Source organism: Macrosteles quadrilineatus, unplaced genomic scaffold, assembly GCF_028750875.1.
Source record: "Macrosteles quadrilineatus isolate MER2022 unplaced genomic scaffold, UCM_ALF_1.0 Scaffold_5__1_contigs__length_97177068, whole genome shotgun sequence".
In the NCBI taxonomy this organism is placed as follows: domain Eukaryota; kingdom Metazoa; phylum Arthropoda; class Insecta; order Hemiptera; family Cicadellidae; genus Macrosteles; species Macrosteles quadrilineatus.
The window spans coordinates 76,463,832-76,485,392 of NW_026542598.1; the positions used below are offsets into that span (position 1 = coordinate 76,463,832).

The 21,561-nt window shown below is 32.6% G+C and overlaps 1 protein-coding gene across 5 annotated transcripts in view; it reads right to left on the reverse strand.

Annotated features, from left to right (window-relative positions):
• Window positions 1-21,561, reverse strand: part of LOC128994615 (DNA-binding protein RFX2-like) — a 69,202-nt gene that overhangs the window by 36,764 nt on the left and 10,877 nt on the right. For 2 of the 5 annotated variants that reach the window (XM_054419282.1, XM_054419285.1), the window contains exons 2-5: window positions 9,261-9,376; window positions 5,395-5,490; window positions 1,737-1,869; window positions 75-128 (exon numbers count right to left, since the gene is read on the reverse strand). In XM_054419282.1, coding sequence (XP_054275257.1) covers window positions 75-128; window positions 1,737-1,869; window positions 5,395-5,490; window positions 9,261-9,376 — 399 coding nt within the window. The remainder of the gene's footprint in view (window positions 1-74; window positions 129-1,736; window positions 1,870-5,394; window positions 5,491-9,260; window positions 9,377-21,561) is intronic. The other 3 variants (XM_054419284.1, XM_054419283.1, XM_054419286.1) reach the window with 2 other exon arrangements.

Below are 21,561 nucleotides of genomic sequence, written 5' to 3' on the forward strand. Positions count from 1 at the left end.
ATCTACTTCAATATTTATTCCGACAAGTTTACAAGTGACAACATCCAAGTGCAAGAGGAGGGATGATAGCTTACCGACTGTAGGGTTGACGGGGGTTAGAGAGGTGTAGGATCGGGCACCTGCCCCCTCTGCAGCATGCAACCAAGCAATCCGTTATATATCACTGTGGAGGCTATATACATAAACTGGTACTGTCTTTGTACTTTCACATTGATAACTTATGTACCAGTGCTTTGTCTGATAACATAAAATAATGTAATATTTCATCACAAGGGCGTAGTAATAACAACACCCAAGTTCTTAAAGTCGAGGTCTGAAAATGCCGAGGTTTGAAAAGGCACTTTTTACCCGTGTGATGATCTATATTTTTATCCTTTTGCACCACATTTGTGCCAACTATGTTATAAAACAAAAATACTTGACATGTAAAGATAACCTCTCAAAACGGCTTATTTTTAATTTTACTAATGCAAACAAGCAGCTCTTTAGGAAGTGTTTTAATCTTTTATTCGATTATGATTGTGTTATTATATATGTTAAACTATTGACAAGAATGCAACAATAAGCTATAACCAATTAAAACAATTGACACTATTTACATGCGATTATGTACCTAATATCAAAGTCAACAGCTGACTTTTACTCTCTAGGGCCTAAACACCTTTTTACTCCCTACGGAAAAAAAGAACTACTTTAGACCTACAACGCAAACAATGTATTAAAAACAGTTTTATTGCTGCCTTATGCCAAAAAATAAATTACCACTTGTTCTTTTAGAAAATATTTAATTTTCTATGTAAATAAAACTGATTGATTTCTACTGTATCAGACAATACCATGTTCAATGGCAGTGTGTGTTAGTATAAAAAACTGACCAGTATAGGACTTATCAACTAGTAGAAATATGGGAGTTTGCCCACGGATCAAGGTCTACAACTAGTTCTAGTCATGGCCAAGCAGTTTGAATCTGCCACCAGCACTGAGTATTTTACTTCCCCGATACTATTCTAGAGGGGCCGAACCCTTATGTATTAGTTTTGCCGTAGTAGCAGCAACGTTGTGAGGGAAAATTGATGCTCCCGCCAAGCATAAATTAAGATTTGTGATTCAATTTCTTTGGTAAAAAGGTGAACCCCTATTGAAATCTGTAACCAATTGGGGGATGTGTATGGATAAATACATAAGAGGCATAAACATGTATGGATGTAGAAAAACAAGAGGCTCAAGGAGCTTGAAGTAGGCTGTACAAATATGCATGCCGAGGCAAACTAGACATTTAGAAGCGTAAACAGTGTACAAATTCTTACAACCGTCTCCAGACTACTTTCACCCCTTAGTACACATTTTTTACAAAAGGTATCTCTTCATCCATAAACTAGAGATGGACTTTAATAGGGGTCGGCCTCTTAAAAAATATATATATCTAATCAGAAAACATGAGTCATACTTAGCAGGAGCATAGATTTTCCATCACATCAGTTTTGTCTACTACAACAAAACCAGTCGTTAAATAGGTGGGGATAGCCTAGAACAAGGAATGAATAAAGTAAAGAAAATAGGCTTAGGTCAGATTTGAGCTAGCTTGCTCGGCCACTGGGGCTCGATGGAAACCTTAAATCACAAACCCTCATATTACTAATTTCCACCATGAACATAGATGTCATGTTATTTCAATTAGTACACACGTTAAGTTTTTACGGTTAAAAACATGACTGTAAATTTATGACAATATTTACCGGCAACTGTGATATAGTGAGAGGAGTCCACAATTGTAGCAGCCGTGTCTGGTGTGGAGTCTCGACCTACAGGGTTGTTGGAACCATCGGAGGAATCTCCTGGACTGTGCAGCACACTCTCAACACTGCCGTTCTGTAATATATGCAGCATTTTAACTCCAGCCAGGAGACAGTCGGGCAGGATAAATATCATCTAATCTAACCATAGACCAAGCCTGAGTACTTATAGACTAGTTACTACTACAGCCTTAAGGCCGTTCCACACACAAGGATTACTCGTACGACAGTAAAGTCGTTGCCAAGAAATCCGTCTACATGGTACAGGTTCAGCACAAATTTTTAATGTAGTTTTATGATAACTTTCAGTGACAATATCACATCTCCTACTATGTGAATGTAATATCATGGAAGAAGTGTTACTGTGGTCAAATTTTGCAGTTTGCATTGCAAGAAAGCAAAGAAAACAGTCTGAGCGATGACAACGCTCACTATGGTCAAAAGGTTGGTAACTAAAAAGACAAACACTTTTTTCCTTACAACTAAAAATATTTTATATTATCTTTAAACAATTTAACTGTACGCCAAACTTAGTAACCATTCTACCCAGTAAGGTAATTTAAAGTGTTTTGATTCCAAGCTTCACTTTCCCTTCATCATCCCAAAAAACAAGGCCTCTTCCTGTCTTTAAAATTATTTTTAAATTGTTTAAATACAATAGCAGCCCAATCTTGACTAATCCAATAAAATATGTTGAGTGGTAAATACAAATTAAGCCCTAAAAGGCTCAATTGGCACTCACACAGTAATACCAATACCAAAATATGCCAAGAATTATGTCAGATCAATGGGCTGAAATTTATTATTGCATTGCATGTCTGTCTCATCCCTAAATGACTTGCATGCCATTAAGTCGTGCTGGTTACATGTAGAAAATCAATAGCACTTTGGATAAAATGGCTGAAAATGTATGGGGGATTATTTGCTGATCCTTGTTTGCAATTGGTTTGCTAGTTAAATACCTGCAATAGAATAAAATGAAAACGGTTAAAAAAATGATTTAACATTTTAGTACTGTATTGAGCCTTCAACCAAAAACCATCATTTAGTGACCCTAAAAATATCCTATCCAACTATTAATGTTTACATATTAATAAGAAAAACATAAATCCGATGATGGTTAAGATAATTTAACTTTTCACAGCTTAAATTTTGTTATAATTTAATGTTAAACTATGAGTATCATGGTCTACACTAAATTAGGCAATATACAAAACACACAATCGTAAATCGCAATATGTCACATCATGCTATAAAGCAATAATACTAGAGTAGCGTCCCAAAATGGCAAGATTGAGACTATCCCAATATGAAACACAGTGCTATGTAACAATGTAATTGGTGGTAGAGGAAATTGCCGAACAGCGGCGTTGCCACTTTTGTCTCGCCGCGGCCTCGTATGAGGAGGCTATGACACTATCTCAGTAAATGTTATTTTCACTGCATGTCGTAGCATTTAAAGAAGGTTGATAAGGTTGGGCTAAGACTAAACTCAAGAATACCAGTTTTTTATGCTGCAGCTTGGGAATCTGGGCGATTTCAAACTAGCTTTAGCTACAGTAGGGATCAACTTATGTCTAAGAGATTCCCTTGACAAAATCATTCTAGTTAGACACTTAAAGGCACTCGACAAGAAAATGTTTGAATGACTGTTAGGTCTAGTAAGTAACCAAACTGTCCAATGTTGTCTCCGGCCAGGATGCAGCATAAAATCTAATCCAACCAAGCCTAATCTTAGTTGATGATAGGGTCAAACACATGTTTTCCTCAATATCATATTAAATATTTAAGCATCAACTAATGACTGACAACCTGCAACAAATAGGATCTTGCTTGTGTTGTGTGTGGGTGCTTTTTCAGTTTTGTAGTTTTTATTTGGGGGGGGGGGGGGGACTAACTTCAAACTAATTTAACCAAATCTCTTTGGCCACTCATTAGGAAGACAAGTACAGTCACAAAGTAGTAATCTATGCTAGCGATACAGTAACAATACTAAAGAGCAAGACTATCTACTAACAATATAACAGGATTGAGATATGATAAGGAAGACTGTTTTACAAAAGCACACATTACTAGTAAGCGAGACTTTTTAGGATAATCACATTCTTGCGATCATGTCAAAAAGCTGCACACCATGTCAAGGCGATCATAATGCTTATGAATGTTATTTTGTCACAATCCTCGGGGATGAGACTTTAATTTCCCACTGTGATCTAGAAAATCTATTCCATTACAGGGCAGTCAAGTGAGTGAGAATTGTAGTGAGTTTGCTACAGCAAGAATTTATATCACAACACTATTAATATATTCTGTCACAAAGCAGAAAACCATGCAATAAGTTAGGTTGTTTCAATACTAGTGAGTAAGCATGTTTTACATTGTACTAAAAAGGTGATCTAGTCACAATGCAAGTGATTTAGATTTTCTACCAACCTTCTAGTGAACTAGACTGTCACAAAGCTGCAGACAATGCTAGTAAGAATTTCTAAAATCTCACAACATTCTAAAGATCTAAATATAGTATGTTGACAAAGCAGCACTTGCTAGAGTAGTACTGTTAAGTCGCTTCTTTTTGAGGTTATTGTTTGACTTGTGAGTGAAACAGTTGCTTAATGATACTGAGTGAGATTGTTGCAATAATTGTGAGAGGGCTGTAGCAATGCTAGTGAGTGAGACTGTCGCTAACCTAGTGATTGAGTCTATCACTATGCTTACAAGTAAAACTGTTGGTAAGCTAGAATTGCACTATACTGAGTGAGTTTTGTTCAAGGAAAGTCTCTGGGCCAGGATTTTGATTTGAAGAATGAAGAGATATCAGCTAGATTACCTTAGGAGAAATGCAGGTAGGCTATAAAACACACAGTATTTTTCCCCCTGAAAGTCAAAGTGTGTGTGTGTGTTTTAAGTGTGAAAAAGTCCCCCAGGAGACTAAAAGTTGTATGTTTTAATGTGTCTTCTATCCCCTACATGTACTTCTTCTAACATAAGCTAGCTTCTATTTCTACATTCTACAAATCACAATCCTGAGTGCTTGTGAGTGGGATTGTTATTATGTTTATAGAAATAGTATATGACATTACTAGCCCTGTAAGTGGTGTCTTACCGTGCGAGTACAGTAAACCTTACCGGGCGAGTAACGTACAATACTTTACATCATACTACACAGAAAAATTAGTACATTTGAAAGTCATAACACAATTTATTTAGGACAAAATATAAATTATAATATTTTTATATTTCAAACAAATTAGGCCGTTGCAATTAGCTGATCATTTAATCAGCTGACTAAGTGCACGGTAAAAGTACATTACGTTACTTTTCCGTGTATAGGCACGGCAAAGGGCAACTTTCCAGCCTATCAATACAGATGGAAAAGTACCTTATTTCCGTGAAGTATGATGTACATATCTATGTGATCTAGGTTTTTACTAAGCGTCACACAATACTAAATCAATTCCAGTAGTGTTAAATAAGACTGTAACGATGCAGCACACCATGCTAAACTGTTACAAAGCAGAATAAAATGTTGACAAAGCGAGAGTAGTTGTCACTTTGCAGCACACCATGCTAGCAAGCTAAGATCAGCTGATCAGCTGGCTACCTGAGACAAAGTCGGATGTGACGTTGGCACAGCTGTTATAGATATGGTATCTGGCGAGTGTTCTCTTGTCTGCACTGTCACCACAGTCGGAGTAACCTACAGGCCATGGTTCCGTTTAACTTAACTTCTACCATTGACTTTTGAATAGTGAATTAGACATCCCATCTACATGGACCAGCTGACAATCTTTTATTCAAAAAGAACATAGTTCTGTGAGCCAGTCATAGAATGTGTTGGTGTCAACAATTCAATTATTGAGATAGTTAATGGGGCATAACAGAGTCTATAGCTTACAATAAGGCAACCCATCAGTTTGACTTGGTTGAAAAGCCTGCATATTCGTCAGAAAACAGTAATTTACATCAGTACAATCTGTTGGAGGCTCATGTCAACTATATCCATTTAGATTTTAAAAGCAGAGAAAATTTAAACATGGGGATGGAATGTCTAGTTTCATCATAAGTCAAAGCTTTTATTAAAAAAAAATACCTCAGGCAAGTTAATAGATATTTTTACCAAATCATACCATTGTACCATTATAGATAGGGTCTAATGCTGTGTATTTTAACCCTAATACAAATTAAGAATGAGTAGCTTTTTGTAGATTTTTTATCGACTACTGAAATGAATATGAACCAATTAGGCGATTTATTGCAAAATCGTGATAGATATTATTACATAAAAAATGTCAACGCACACAATGCTGTATTTTATCCTGAATATGTGCTAATGAGTGTAAACATGATATGCTTTTTGTAGCTTTTAAACAGACTACCGGTGACTACACCAGGGTCATTTATTAAAAGCCCCAATCAGGAATGTCTGGGTCCAGTTTTGAATTGTTAAAAAAACTACTAGGACTTTTTTGGATCGTTTTGGTTATCTTCTGATTATTAGGCGAGAACTTTAACCATGAAGCTGCTTGGCTTAGTAAATACACAAGTTGAGTGTTATTTCATAAGCCTTATTACAAAACCTGAATGAAAAATTCCGGTACTTTCCTGTTAAAGGGAACATTCATTATTATCGATGATTTCTGTTCGATATCTCGATATTTTTGTTTTACTTCACGATTGGTATTCCTTCTGTTTTAATATCTTCAAACACATTTAAATTACAAATTAGGAACTAACCTTGTTTAGGCAAAAATAATAGCCTATATATTGGATTAGGATATGACACTATTCTAAACTAACCTAACATAACTAACCAAACTTGCTGTATAGGCTAAGTTACCGTTTCAAAATTCCATTTGATAACAGAAAAGTCATATGGGGAATAGGCTATCAAACGGAATTTTGAAATGTTACAGCAAGTTTGGTTGGTTAGGTTAGTTTAGAACAGTTTCATTTCAATATAATTTTTTTCTTATTGTTTGTTGATACTGAACAATATTTATCTACTGTATCCTATATCGTACTTATCAGCTGATATGTTTCAATTTGTTACTATCAATATATCGGATGGAAAACAAAAATATCGATATATCGAACAGAAATCATCGATAATAATGAATGTTCCCTTTAACAGGAAAGTACCAAAATTCCAAAGAGTAATTTTGAATAAAGAAAGACTGGAGTGCATTATAAGTGTTATGATGAAAATGTCTTCTCATGCTTATGATATGTGTAAGAGTGTTTAATTTCAAAATACTTGAATATATTCTTTCACTTAAATAGTTTACAATCCATTCAATAGAAAATAAATTATAACACATAATACATGAACTAAGAATTCTAAAAAAGTATAGAAAGCCTAAGGAACCTAAAAACCTTGGTGTATTTTAAAAGATAGAATGTCATTACCATTTGAATAGTTATCAGACCAAGCATTATAACTGCAGCAATATCAATGTGTATTTGGCTTGCTCAGATTTTTTAAACATTCCTAATAAAAGATTTTAGGTCTATAAGCGTACAATAACATTTCTTTAGAGTAGTAATGAGTAAAATGTCAATTAGCAAGAATGAAAAAAGATTAAACTAAAAAATTGAAGTGATCTTAAATGTTTTTAATTCTAAATTATTGTTATGTTTATTTATTAAAAATATTATTAATTACAATTTTAATTATTTATGAGCAGAATAATAGTTGTTATTTTAACTACTGACCTATTGTGAAAATAAATAACAAATTCATTTTTAATCAGAAATAATTACAAAGTAGATTAAGAAGAATATATTTTATACTAATATTATTACCTAGAAATGTCATTAAAATATTTAATGTGCTTTAACAGCTTAATACACAGTAAAAACCTATACTCCAACATTATTGGCATTTTGTTAATTTCATAGCTATAGAATATTGTGCAGGAATAATTATTTTAAGAATTTATTATGATTAAATTTTGTAATATATTTATCAGACCTATAGTTAACCTATAGTTCAGTGGGTGAGTGGGTCTCTACAGGATTATGTTTAAATTATTAAAGCGTTCAATAACTAGTTTATAAAATGCTTGAAAATTTTAACTAATCAGTTTTAATTAGTAGCAGTTTTTATGCTCAATTTGTGGTATTACCATAATTGCCATGATATTTACTCATTAAATTTGTTCAATTTAATACAAAATAATTATTTTCTGTAAAAAAAAATAGTTTAATTTATTCCTGTGGCAAATCATTTATCAGTTATTCCCATATACTACATAACATTGATTAATGAACAAGAGAGTTTCAGTATGTTTTGAAAAAGTATTGGTTACCGTATGTATTTTCTTTGTTCTGACAACAATGAATGAACCTTTATAACTTGAAATAAATACTGAATTTCCTTCCTGAGATTCCTTTTTGTTTTGGCATATTTCCTCAACTTAAGTTTTATAAATGAACTACACATAAATTCATGTAGATGAAAAAATGTCTGGTATGAAAATATTGTCTCTCAATCAAATATATTTTGTTTTTAGAAATTGAATTGCAAAATCTGTACCGGTACCATAGTATGTATACTAACTTTTCCACAAATTAAAAAAAATGATCAATTTCTTAAAAAACTACAAAACAGTTAAAATGTAAGTAAAAACCATGTATTAATAAAAAAACTTACAAGCTTTTACACTTTGGCAAAGTATTGGTTACCTATTTTACTTATTGTCACTTTAATGCCCTTTATGGGTTGAAATTCATACTGAATTAGAAAATTCCCTCCTATATAGTAAAATTGGTCTCTGCTCAAATAAAACTTATTTTAAATAAACAACATACATGTAAGTTATTGAAAATGTATAGTATAAAAATATGAGATTTTTCATTCAAAATTATTTGGTTAGGTTTTAATAGCAAAAACGTGATCTTAATGTAGACTTGTATTATCATTTTTTAATAAACTCAAAATTAAATACATCAGGTATAAAACATTTGTCTTCTTTAATTAAAAAATGTTGATGTTTTATGAAATTTAACCGTCACAATTTTCACTTTAATAACAAGTTTTAAATATACTTCAAATTAAATATGTGATGTATGAAAAAATTGTGATGTGATAAGTTTATGCAATTTAATTACAAAACTACACCTTGGTTTTAGACTATTTACTGGCATATTTTAAAATAAACTGCAAATTAAACATTTAAACACTTTTTAAACAACTACAAAAACGAGACTTAATTTTTTACTATATACAATCATGTTTTTAAACAACCTAATTAAATATTTTTAAAGTATAAAAATATTGTACCCCTCTCATTTAAACTTTATCCTAGTTTTTTTCATAAAATATTTTAAAATACACATAACAAACCCAATTCAACACCGGCAACAACTCACAACAAAAACTACTTCCACAAATTTTACCTAGATTTTTCACGGAACAAACTACGACGCCACTGATACAACTAAACAATAAACACAAACACAATTCACCTGTAGAATCTGGTTGGTAGCGACTACTGTGATGGTGGCACCACTGGCCGCTGTGGCAGCACCGTTGTTGGCTCCCAACGCCGTCGCCATGGCTACAGCTTGCCCCCCGTTGCCTCCTGGACCAATCACAACAACTCAATGCAACTGGTCAAGGGGAAAAAGTGGGGGGATCAAAATTGAGAGGGCACTTTAAAGTGGCACTAGTCGCAGCCTCGTGAACTTTTGATACAAATTAGCGAAACTGGACTCAACTAGTCGGCTATCACGCCTTGTATACATATTATAGATGAATAATAAAATAGTTGGATCACGACTATTGCAAATAGTTGAATCAATTGATATAGGAATATTTATATATATATATATATATCTTGTAAATGTTTACAGATGAGTGTGTATATATATATATATATATATATATATTTAAAAGAGTTGGAAGACATATTTTATTATAATTGTATGATAGCTCCAACGTGTTTAATGCTAATCAAGAAGTATCTTAAAACTTTAACTAGGCTATATTAAAACTAAATAAATTTAAAAATATTAAGTTAGGTAGTACATTGAAACGTAACCAAACATAGAACATAAATCAAAAAAGCATCAGATTTTTTTATAGGATGAGAAGACGCCTAGTAGGGTTTAAAGCCAATGGTGGGCATTGAAAAAACTTATGAAAAATTCAAAGAAAACATTATTAAAGCATAGGCAGTATATTTTTGACACAACTACTGTTCACTTTTCTTCACCAACGATGGAAGTAATGAAAACAGTAACAAGTTAATAAGAAAACTGTTTGGTACAGACAGTTTTAAATGTTAGAAGAAACAATTTCCACCTCCCTGACAATAAATTTTTGTTACCATTTAGTTTATATTCTAGTGTAGACAGTTATCAATCCAATATATGTACATTTACTTTCTTTAAGGATAGAAAAATTGTGTATTGCCATTCAGTGTAAAAAAAACTGTACCTATCTTTTGAGTAAAGAAAATTTGATTTAATTTTGTTTTTATTATGTCTTATCGTTATCTTAAATACAAAGAATGCCTTTAATGACTTGCATTGACTCTTTCTATTGACCTATTGACTCAATACTAATGTTAACTCGTAATCATAAAGTCTATTTACTTGTTCTTATCTAAATTTATTATACAGGCAAAAATATGTGCATCAATGACCTTGATATATTTTTTATGTCTCAACCATGTCGTTCAAAACCTCCTTTGATCTATAGATCTACCAATCAAATATCTAGAATTAAGATGCGTCTCTAAGGTGAGAAGAATTTAAAATTTCCCGATGAAAAGAAATCAGTAATCTAATAACTGTTCCACACCACTAACAAGTAACCACTAATAAGGCCTAAGAATTTGGTCCAATATGATAAGTTACAAGTTACAAATTCAACATGATGATCAAGTTGCGGTACCGGTATTGTGTGAGTCGGGTATGCTTCACAGGTTCTCATAATTATATCAAAGTTACTGATGAGCACATGGAATCTGAAGTATGAGCCGGGATCAAACGTTATTAATATTCTCACACTATTAGGTTCGCTTGCACCAGTGAAACTTAGTGTTTCAAACTGTTTGTAAATGAAACATAGCTTTAGTTTGGAGAGTTTGTGAAAATGGTAGTTTTCACAGCATGTTTAGTGGATGCTCAATGGTTTAGTATAAATTGACTGAACAAACTTGCAAACAAATTTATCTGCAAAATCTGTTTTCCATACACGCAGATATAAAAAAACAGCCAGCTAGAGTTAAAGAGTTTAGCTATACATTTATTCTAACTTGCAAAATTCCTTCGATGAGTTTACCCATTACTCCCCTTATTATCCAAACATGTACATTCTGCATAAAGCCCAAAGATTATTACTATTTACACTTGTTTATAATAGTAGATAGCTATACTATTTCGGTTTGGGAATTATTTAGCTAAATAATGAATGAATTAGTTACTGTATAGTTGGAAATATAACCAAAAAAATGGTTAACACACACAGATGAATCTTTTAATGAAAAATGCCATTTTAAAGCTACAGTAGACTCCCTCTTATCCGGACACCTTTTAACCGGACATCGGTTTAACCGGACTACATTCGGCGGAAATGACATCTCTTTAACCGGAAAATTTTTATCAGCACATTGGTTTAACCAGCTTCCGACGTCGGTTTAACCGGAAAAGCAATTATCCGGACTGGCCTCGGTCCCGAGGAGTCCGGATAAGAGGGAGTCTACAGTATTAAGTGGTACCCAAAAACTATGATTATTTTTCAATATTTGTGGTTTGATTACTTTTTACAACGAATATGATTAAAAATAATTTTCTTCTGGCAGAAAATTCCAGAAAAAGTTGCCGTTTTACACAGAAGTAAATATTTAATCTATTTAGAAGGATAACTACTGGTAATACACTTCACCGCTTAGTTCCATATTAAATTTATTATGTGTTCTTACATCAATGATACGACAACTAATTACACTTATATAAATTTAATAAATTTAATAAGTGATTTAATAAATTTAACTAATTTAATAAATTTAATACCAAACTAAAAATCTCAAATGATTCAAGTTGTACAACCGTCAAACAAATTTTACAAAAATTGCTTCACATTCTTCACAAAGCGTCATAGAATTTTGAACCAAACAAAAGACAATCCCTGCAAAGAATTCAATGCTTCTGAAGGCCAGAGATGGAAGTGAAAGAGACAGAGATTGCCGATGGAGACTGAGAGACAAAGAGACAAGCGAAAGGGAAGACACCTGACGATTCCCACAGCTTTCCTTCCAACTTACCCCTGCTGTCGTGGTTGCGATATGAATACTTTTGTACAAGTTGATGTCAACAAAATGTCCTTCCAATCAAACAAGCAATCTCCAACTATCTCAAGCAAACACAAGTTTCTATCAAACCGTTGGGTTTAAAATAAATGTTTCCTAGTTTTCCCTCGATGATTTTCTTGTAATCTTTTTGTTGGTTTCTCTCAGCCATAATTATTCAAATGAATTTCCAGCTTTTTCAATTTTCATCGTAATAGTTTGTTTAGGTAAATTTAAAATTATTCTAAACGTTGATTTCCAATACGGTATGCAGTTTCTGTGAAATTCAATTAATCTTGCTGCATACAACTCTTAAAGATTCACTAACTGCATCAGTGACTATCTGGGTAACTCAAATTCTCAGGATTTTAAATTCAAACATCGATATTTAATTGAACATGAAGTTAATTTTAAAGATACTCTCTGAAACCAGGTTGATTTAGAAAACAAGATGAGGGTTTGGATGACTCATTTACCAATATAAATGCAAGGATGTCTCAGAGATAAAATTAAACTTGAATTTGTTATACCTACTTTGATATTGTTTATTAGTTAATAAATTAATTCAACTTCAAATAATTTCACTCTGAAAACCTATTTAAGACCTGAATTCAATTGCTAATAGGTAATGTCAAACTTTATTAACTACCTATAAAGTATCATTGATTTTGGATTCTGGATTTAGACATACCGACTACCTGTAGCCATTTTTTTATTGATCAATTTTACTCAAGGAGAACAAAGTTAAGTGAGCCTATAGTTTATGACACTTGATTTGAATTTCTTTGGATTTTATTTTACGAATATTTGATAGGAACCGGAACCCAAAAGATTATTCAGTTTTTTTTTTTAAATAGCCCTTAAGAATATGAAGATGAGTGTAGAAGATCGAGATTCCTTTTTCAGCAATTTAGATGAGTAAGACAAGATTTTTTTCAAAGCCAGCAGCATTTATCCCAAAAGCTCTAAAAGTTGCCCAATGATCAAGGACAGCTTGATCCAGTTACGAACCATCAAAAAACTAACTACTTTTCATTTCTTGTTGTGGTGTTTCCGGACCAAAAATTGATAGTTAAATAAAAGGTTTTAAAAACTTAAACCATTAAGACCATTTAGTAACTAGTAACCACAGTTATACACGTGTAACAGAAAACTTGAAACCTCTACGTATTTGTAAAAAAGGAAGAATATAATGACAGCATTGGAACAATTTAAAATTTACAGAGCTAGCAAAATTGATACAAACAACCTGCTAAATGACAAAAACACCCTGTAGTCCAATATTCTCTTTGAAACCATAGTGAAATTAGACAATAGCCCAAACAATGCTGCACTAGCCACATCATCAGGACAAAGGTCAGATCACAACCAAGTCTCATCCTCAGTCAAGTCTCGACACACATTCGGCGCGCTTCCATGTTGCGCTACACATGCACGCATCACTAAAGACAAACCATGTTAAATCTAAATAATTGACTATTGTTTTTTATGTTTTTGTGTCTCGTTTTAAACTTTCAACGCACTTCTTCAGGCAAGATTAATAAATACTATGGATCTGACGATCGTGTTCGCACCGAAATGCGCATAATCCAGTAACTTGGACCACAAGGAAACAACCAGGTATTTTAGAACTTTTCTCACGAATAAACCAGCGACCATCTGACGGCTAGTAGAGAGCTATAACCCACCCATTTATTTTGCTACATCGAATCTATACTCAAAGCCCATATGCAATTCTTCCACCTCCACATATTGATTGACAGATGATGAGTCACTCAAGGCCAGGGGATGTGAAGGGGACTAATCTGCTATTGTAAACCCTCCGCCAGGTAGTCCCACCACCCTACCTGTGTCTATGACTCACCCTGCAGGTGCAGCTCTCCCCTATCTGCAATCACTGTATCAGGGGTTCTGCCAAATCAAGAGGAAATGCTTTGTAACTTGCAGATTTAGTTATTAAAAATTTCAAGACTATGTAAAATAAGCTTGGACAAAATTTATCTTCGGAGAGCGAATGGAGTCTTGCAGTAAAATACAGAAAAGATATCCACTATTAACAGCTTTAACATAAATCATTGTAGGATCAATTTATGTTAACGTCTATCGGTTAAGGCTCTATCGCCACACAATAATCTAAATACTTAATACGAGGGTTTTCTCTGTTACATCCCATTTCCAACCATCCTACTTCCGATTTTTACGATCAAGGTGTCAACCAAAATGACCTAGTAGAGAGAAGAATGGTCACTAAAAATGCAATTTCCTTTAAGACTTCGCCCCTCTTGCATTTGATTTATTCTAGACTTCGCTTTCAAAAGTGATGCTGGCCTACTCTCTTTATAAAGGTTTAAAAGTGAATTATTGTTATTTTAACAACTGATCGTTCAGTTAAATGTTTAACCACGTCAGAATGTAAATAAGAGACAAAACAGTCAGTTCATAAGCATTAGTTAAAAAACCTACGATAGTTCCATATTTAATTCCAGTAACTCGATTTTTACAAATCACCGACACCAACTAAGAACTAGTTGGCTATTCCAATACCTTTAACTAATCTCTATTTATCTGCACATAATATATTTTTATGACATTGGAATGCTAAAAGCATGCTGCATTGGAATATAACACAATATTATTACAAACACAGTTTCGAATCAGCACTTTGTATATAACAAAATAAATATTCAATCGCAAATGCAAAACAAGAACTGTGTATCACAAGAACATCAAAACGTTTGCGCGAGACACTCAAAAGACTTGAACGTCGAGACTGAAAACAAACGACAAAGGCTCAACAATGTGCAGCAACAAATCACATTTTCGTTAACCGACAGACGTTTTAGGCCAATATGTTTATTTCACAAACGGGATTCGCAAAAGCAAAGAATGATGTCCGAGAACCAGACAATGCGAACAAGTGGCTGTCTCCATGACGACCCCGGATGCCATTGGTCAGACTGCCCTCTCATATGCGATAAACTTAATTTCTTTAGTATTTGAAAACAAAACATTTCTGTCTTTGTGAGTTTGTAATTATGAAAAGGTAATGAGCAATAGAATTAGAAAAATAAAACAGCGTTCTTAAATGTAAAAAAGTGTTCATTAACATCATGGGGTTTTAATATGATTGCAAGTGGTTTTGACATTAAGAGTGTACAGTTTTCAACGTTAGGGTTTAACTTGAGCAATGTTCAATTTTATTTGTAAGTGATTCAATCATGTAACTAATGACAAGAAATGTTTATTTCATTTTAACTAGCAAAATTAAGTTATACAAGTAAAACTGTATGTAAGAAACCACCCCACGATATGTGTGGTTGTTGATGTCACTAATTTAACATAAAGTAGCTTTTAATCAATCACGCCAAACCCATACGAATAATGCTTATTACATATTGATTTGCTCATTTTTCTTTTTATTTCCTGAGCAGTCTGTTTTCTTGATTTGCGCTCCTAAGTCATCAGTTTGATCCCCAATCATAAGAAACACCCTTGTAACATTTGAAGCTGAAGCCAACTCTTAATTAATCCCAGAAGTTTATAAAAATGAGTTAATACATTTAAATATTAAACTACTGTATACACAACATCAGTTTAGACCAAAAGTGTAGCCTATACACAATGATGAAGAATTTATAAAACAATTCTTTTACATCAACAATTTCTTAAACAGCCTTGTAGTATGTCCTTTTGAAGGATTAATGTTAGATAAATGTTGTGTAAATAAATAATTGGTTATATTCACTATTCAACAATTTCTTCAATACCATACAAATGCCTATTAAAAGTAGGCCTCATAGAGAATATGAAATACCGATACTACTGAGACAATTATATACGTCTGATACTTATTTGAATTGAAAATATTGATCATAAAAAGCCATTAGTGTATGCTTGCCTCCTTTGTGGTGACTCTATCCTTGACTCTTTTGGTGACAAAAAATATAACAACCACTACGAAGAAATGCTTCATGAGAGTAATGAAATGTGTCATTAAAAGTTTGCTAAGTCAAAGACCGCTTGTATACACGCTCAGATTAAAAGTCGGAATTGCAAAGTATTCAAAGGCAGGGTGAAGTTCTCACAAACTTTGTCTTATCAGAGAGCAAAGATTAAAGAAATATAAACTGACACCAGTCACTAAGAAGCTGCAAAAAGCCCGGATACCGATGTTGGGGGGGGGGGGGGGGGGGGATTTCACCTGTGTTACCACGGTGATGAGTCCTAATTGGGGCTCAAACCAAATCCATCGCATTATGTTTTAGTGTTTTCAATTTGAGTTTTAAGAGGGCAATTTGTTCAGGATAATTATCAGTAAGCGATAAGGTTAAAACAGTTTGTTTTCTTTTGAGACAAAATTGTCAGTTTTAAAATTTATTTACTGACTTCAAAAGGAAATCTTACTCTTTAATACGTTACACAAAATTAAGTGGGTGTAAATTTGTTACTTATGGTTCATCATAATCAGAAAGAGCTGATGATTAATCTCATGGTAAAAACTGTTTACTTTCCTCATAGACAAAACTTGAAACATTACTACTTTTTCTGACTTGACGTACTTTTTTTAATTAAGAAGAAACGTTTTTAGGATGTAAATTTGCTACTAATTTTGATGCCAAGAAGTGATAGATATTGACAAACCTTAAAATCTTGGTTGATTCTGCATGAGAAACAAAGATGTTTAGATGAACTTATTTGGTAAGAAATTTTGCTCAAATTATGTAATATTTAAAAGTTTGTTATTAAATATGATTTATACGTTGGCAATAGAAATGGTTCCTCATAGGTGATTTAAGCCAATAATAATTTTTTTTAAACTTAAAATACTTTTTTATTTTAAAAAATTAATGGAACTATTAATTTTACACACTATTTAAGTGCAACTGTTAATATACCCAATATAGACAAAATACAAATTGATTGATAGCTTCAGATTTGACCTGTAATTTTATTTTAAAATGTTTACACATTTAAAAGAAACTAAAGCCATTGACTGCAAAAACATTAACATTTTTCACTCTGTTTTAAGTCCATCATTGTTTTTATTTAATGTTTGATTTTATGATTAGATTATTATTCGTAGTATTTAGAGTAATTATAGAATGAATGTACAAATATTAACTTTTCCTTTTATTCTTCCAACTAAGATCATTTTGCACTTTCTAGTTTTCTAGAAATATTCATATTTAGTTTTAATATCTTACAATATCAAATTTATAACTGTATATGCCTAACGACAAATAAAACTCTTGAATATTGAATCCTAACATTTACATTTTAGTATCCAATGAAACAATCTCCCAGCATCTGCAATAATAATGGCCCGACAGGAAGAGTAATTTGATGGAGTCTGATGTTATCTCAAGGCTTATCGAGGATAAAACTTCAAAAGGTTTCCTTTAAACAACTCTAACTTCTCGTTAATATCTAAATATTTTGTTTTTTTATTTAAGTTGATGGCAACATGCTACAAAGAACGTCAAAGTTGAGATGAAAATGCTTTGGAGTTGACTAATGTCTCAAATTTACATGTATTGTACGGAAATGCTCCCATTTAACTCAATATAACTTAGAAGGCGGTGCATAAGACTAGACTTAATTGCACTTAATATGTAACAAAAATAAACGCATCAACGGAAATTTCAGATTTTACTATGGGATAAGTCTACTGGCTGTCTCCAAAATAAATGGACTTAGCAGCAATCATTTAAACACACATATTTATTACGCTATATTAACTTGTACAGTAAAACTGTAATTGGAAGATTCTTAAAGAGATAAAAAAAACTTGACTTATCAGGGTAAAATTCTCAGACAGTGATTTGATAAAAATAGACAACCTAGTGCTCCAAAAGTAGAACCTATTCTATTAAGGGTGTTCGGTTAACACATTTATTTCCCAAATTGTATTTTCATTGCATTAAGTAGTAGGTAAATTATAAGTTAAAACAGTGTTGGGGAAGCTACTTTTAAAATGTAGCTAGCTACAACTACTGCTACATTTCCAAAAAAGTAGCTTAGCTACAGCTACAGCTACAGTTCCGAAAAAGTAGCTAGCTACAACTACAGCTACAATTTTAGCTACTTTCCCAAAGACGTTACTTTTTATTCCACGCACATTAGGCAAATGTAAAATTAATTGCAACAACATTTTTATTGAACAAACATTTAAACAAGAAATGTCAGTAGCCTATTGTATCTAACATTACTTGGAAAACAAATTATTCCTAGATTTTATTTAATTTGTTGGCATTATAAACCTAACATTACAACAACAGCATCAAATAGTTGGGTGTCCCATCATATTTAGTACTTATTTTTAAATATTGCATTATTTTTAAGCATCTTATATGTAAATTTCATTAAGTTGAAAGGACATACAACCAAACTATATTTTAAAAGCTCATTTTATTTCTTCAATATAGATTTATTTATAGATGTCTTATATCAACAATTAAGACCACTTAAACTATAAAACGATTATTTAAAAATACTTTTTTGTGTTACAGAGCCTAGCCTATTGAAATTGGAGTTTATTGCCTTTCTTTACTTTTAATGTTAAAAACGACATTGCTATAACTTTTAACCATAGTGATAAGTTACTTGTTCTATGAATAACACTTTTCAATGTCAAGAAATCGTCCTTTATTGTCATTATGCATAGGGCAAATTGTGCTTCAACCTAGTTGGTACAGAAAACAGTATTCAGCAACTTATCCTGAAATCGGCTTTTAATTTAAACATGTTGAAATTTGTAAAGTAAAAATAACATGTACTACTTGGCTATGTAACAAGTTGGCTATAGTAGCTTTGTTCTTGCAAGGACTAAACAGGTATATTCCTAATAATTGAACTTGGTATTCGTCTTAAACCATAGCATAGCCTAGGAATAGTCCAATACAAGAGCTGTTAGCAGGAGCAAACTATGCTATTTTTTTAATGTAAGTTTCATGTTATAAGGAGATTTTTTCGTTACAATTATTATGTAGTCTAGGCATATCTTAAATCTCATCAGGTAATTTCCTCTTTGTTAATTTAGTAAACCTTTGAAAAGTCTTTGTAATCTAACCAAGGAAGGGCTTGTGATGATGAACCACAATCAACAGCTGAAGCAAAGGTTGATAGACCAGCTTTCTCATTATTTTAAGGTTTAGTGTTTGTTTCCATTAAAACCCCAGTTAAAACACTATCGATATAACAAAGAAACTAAATTGATTACTAATTTCTCTGTCAATCACTTGCAAGCATTCAATAGCTTGTCTTGTCACTGGTACCGGTAACGTTTAAACGTCGTCTGCAGCTAGCGATTTTATTTTATCTGACAGTAATCATAGAGTAGTAAATAAAGGAAATTAGAGCTAAAAATGTGGATAACACTCAAATTAATGGTCTCCATGTCCACACAACGTTGTAATAGGGAATGAAACGGCTGCAACCAGCTGTATGAAGCCAAGAAAGTAGGCCTAATTGTTTTGAAAGTCTCAGTTTGAAAGCGGTTGTTTCACGTAAGGTTGAGGTTATGGTAAAAATCACTATCTCAAACAATGTTAATGTAGCGAGAAAAGTAGCTAAAATTCCGCTACAACTACTTTAAAAATGTAGCTAGCTACAGCTAAAGCTACAAAATCTTAAAAGTAGCGACGCTACAGCTAACGCTACAAAAAAAGTAGCGCGCTACTGTAGCGTCGCTACTTGTAGTGCGCTACTTCCCAACACTGAGTTAAAATGTGTGATTAGTAAATGATTCTGACAAATCATAATGAGGGGCTAACGGGGCTTGAAAGTGATCATTTTGTCAAATGTTGGTACAAAACAAACATGGGGGTCTAAACCACGGGCACGACAAACTTGAAGATTTTCAATTATTCCTAACATATTATACGCTTGAGATAATTATAATTTCATACCGAAATTTCAAACAATTTATTAAGCTTGTAGCTTTGAAATAAAATAAATATCTAGGGCCATAATTTAAGTTAATTAAATATAGTATTGAGAATAGCTTAAAAAGTTTCAACAGTTTCAAAAGTTTCAAACTGATACTTTGCTTACCACTTTACTCTCGCTTTTAAGGGGTTCTTATCAAGATTCCAGTGACTTGATGATTGTTTGTTGCAATAAAATTGGTTCATAATCCCTTGAATGACATTCGCCTATTGGGTCTGATGATGATTGGAGTGTCCAATCAAAATCGATCACCACTTACCATCGTTTGTGTATATTTACCGTCTTGTAAGTAACAGTATAAGCGTAAATATATTTTTTAAGTGTTATAAGAAGTTTCTTTTATTTACTTTCCGTAAATTAAATAACACGTACAATGCTGATCAAGAAGTTATTTACAAATAATTGTAAGACATACAATCCAGGTCTAGATACAAAACAGGGGATACTTTCGGCAGAGAATTTTGATTATCTTTGAAAACAATAATTTGTAAAAAAAAAACTATTATAATAAATTATGATTGCCAACATAATAAAAAACCTCACAAAATAAAAACCGCATCAACAAAAAACCTGCTACTCCCAATCACCTGAATTCGGAATAAACATGAAATAAATCCAATTCCTTCACATCGTTACAATCCAGAAATATCTGAAGAGATGACATTTATTCATCGGTACCAAAGCAAAGCACAGGCAAAAGAAGCTTTGGCGGTAAAAGCCAGACTGCAAAGGCACCCGTTGACGTTACATGTTGATACAAATAAGCCTGTTTGAGCGACTTGACTTCTACAGAGGGATGCGGCCTCAAAGGGCTCTCACTCATCCTGAATTAATAACTCGTCTTATTCTTTATCCGCCCTTTGTAATGTTCAAATTGCTTTCTGATCGGATGCAAATTTGAATACAAAATATTTGCTGATGATGGACTAAGACAAGTTATTTAGAGATATTTATTTTATTACAAAAAGGTTTGAAATTCCTATGGTAAAAAAAAAATAACAAGTACTTACTGATAACGTCTTGACATTAAAATGTGTACAAACTTGATAAATATTGAGCTTGACAAAATAATTATGTGTGTGTATGTCTGTCTGTGTGTGTGGATGTGTACAGAGCTACAAACCACACCTGTAGTCCGGTTTTTATGTACCTTTGTGGTATGTAGGTACTAATCCAAGGTATATACAGGCGATTTTTTTTAAATTTTGATTTTCCCATAAAACCCCATAAAATAATGGAAAAATAAAATTCCATCAAAAATGGCACAAACGATTTTGATAAAGATTCAGTATGTTATAGTCCTTTGAATTCAGAACAAAAGAGTTCAAAAGTTGTCGTAACTTATGTTTTTTTTTCTTACAAAAACCCCATGAAATAACAGATAATCGGATTTTTGGAATAAAGCCGGTTGTTATGTTGTGGTCCTTATAATTCCAAACAAAATAGTACACTTTAGCATAACAAGCTTTCAATGTGGACAAAAGTGAAAATTGAGTTTCTAAAAATTGTTTTACAAATTAGACGAC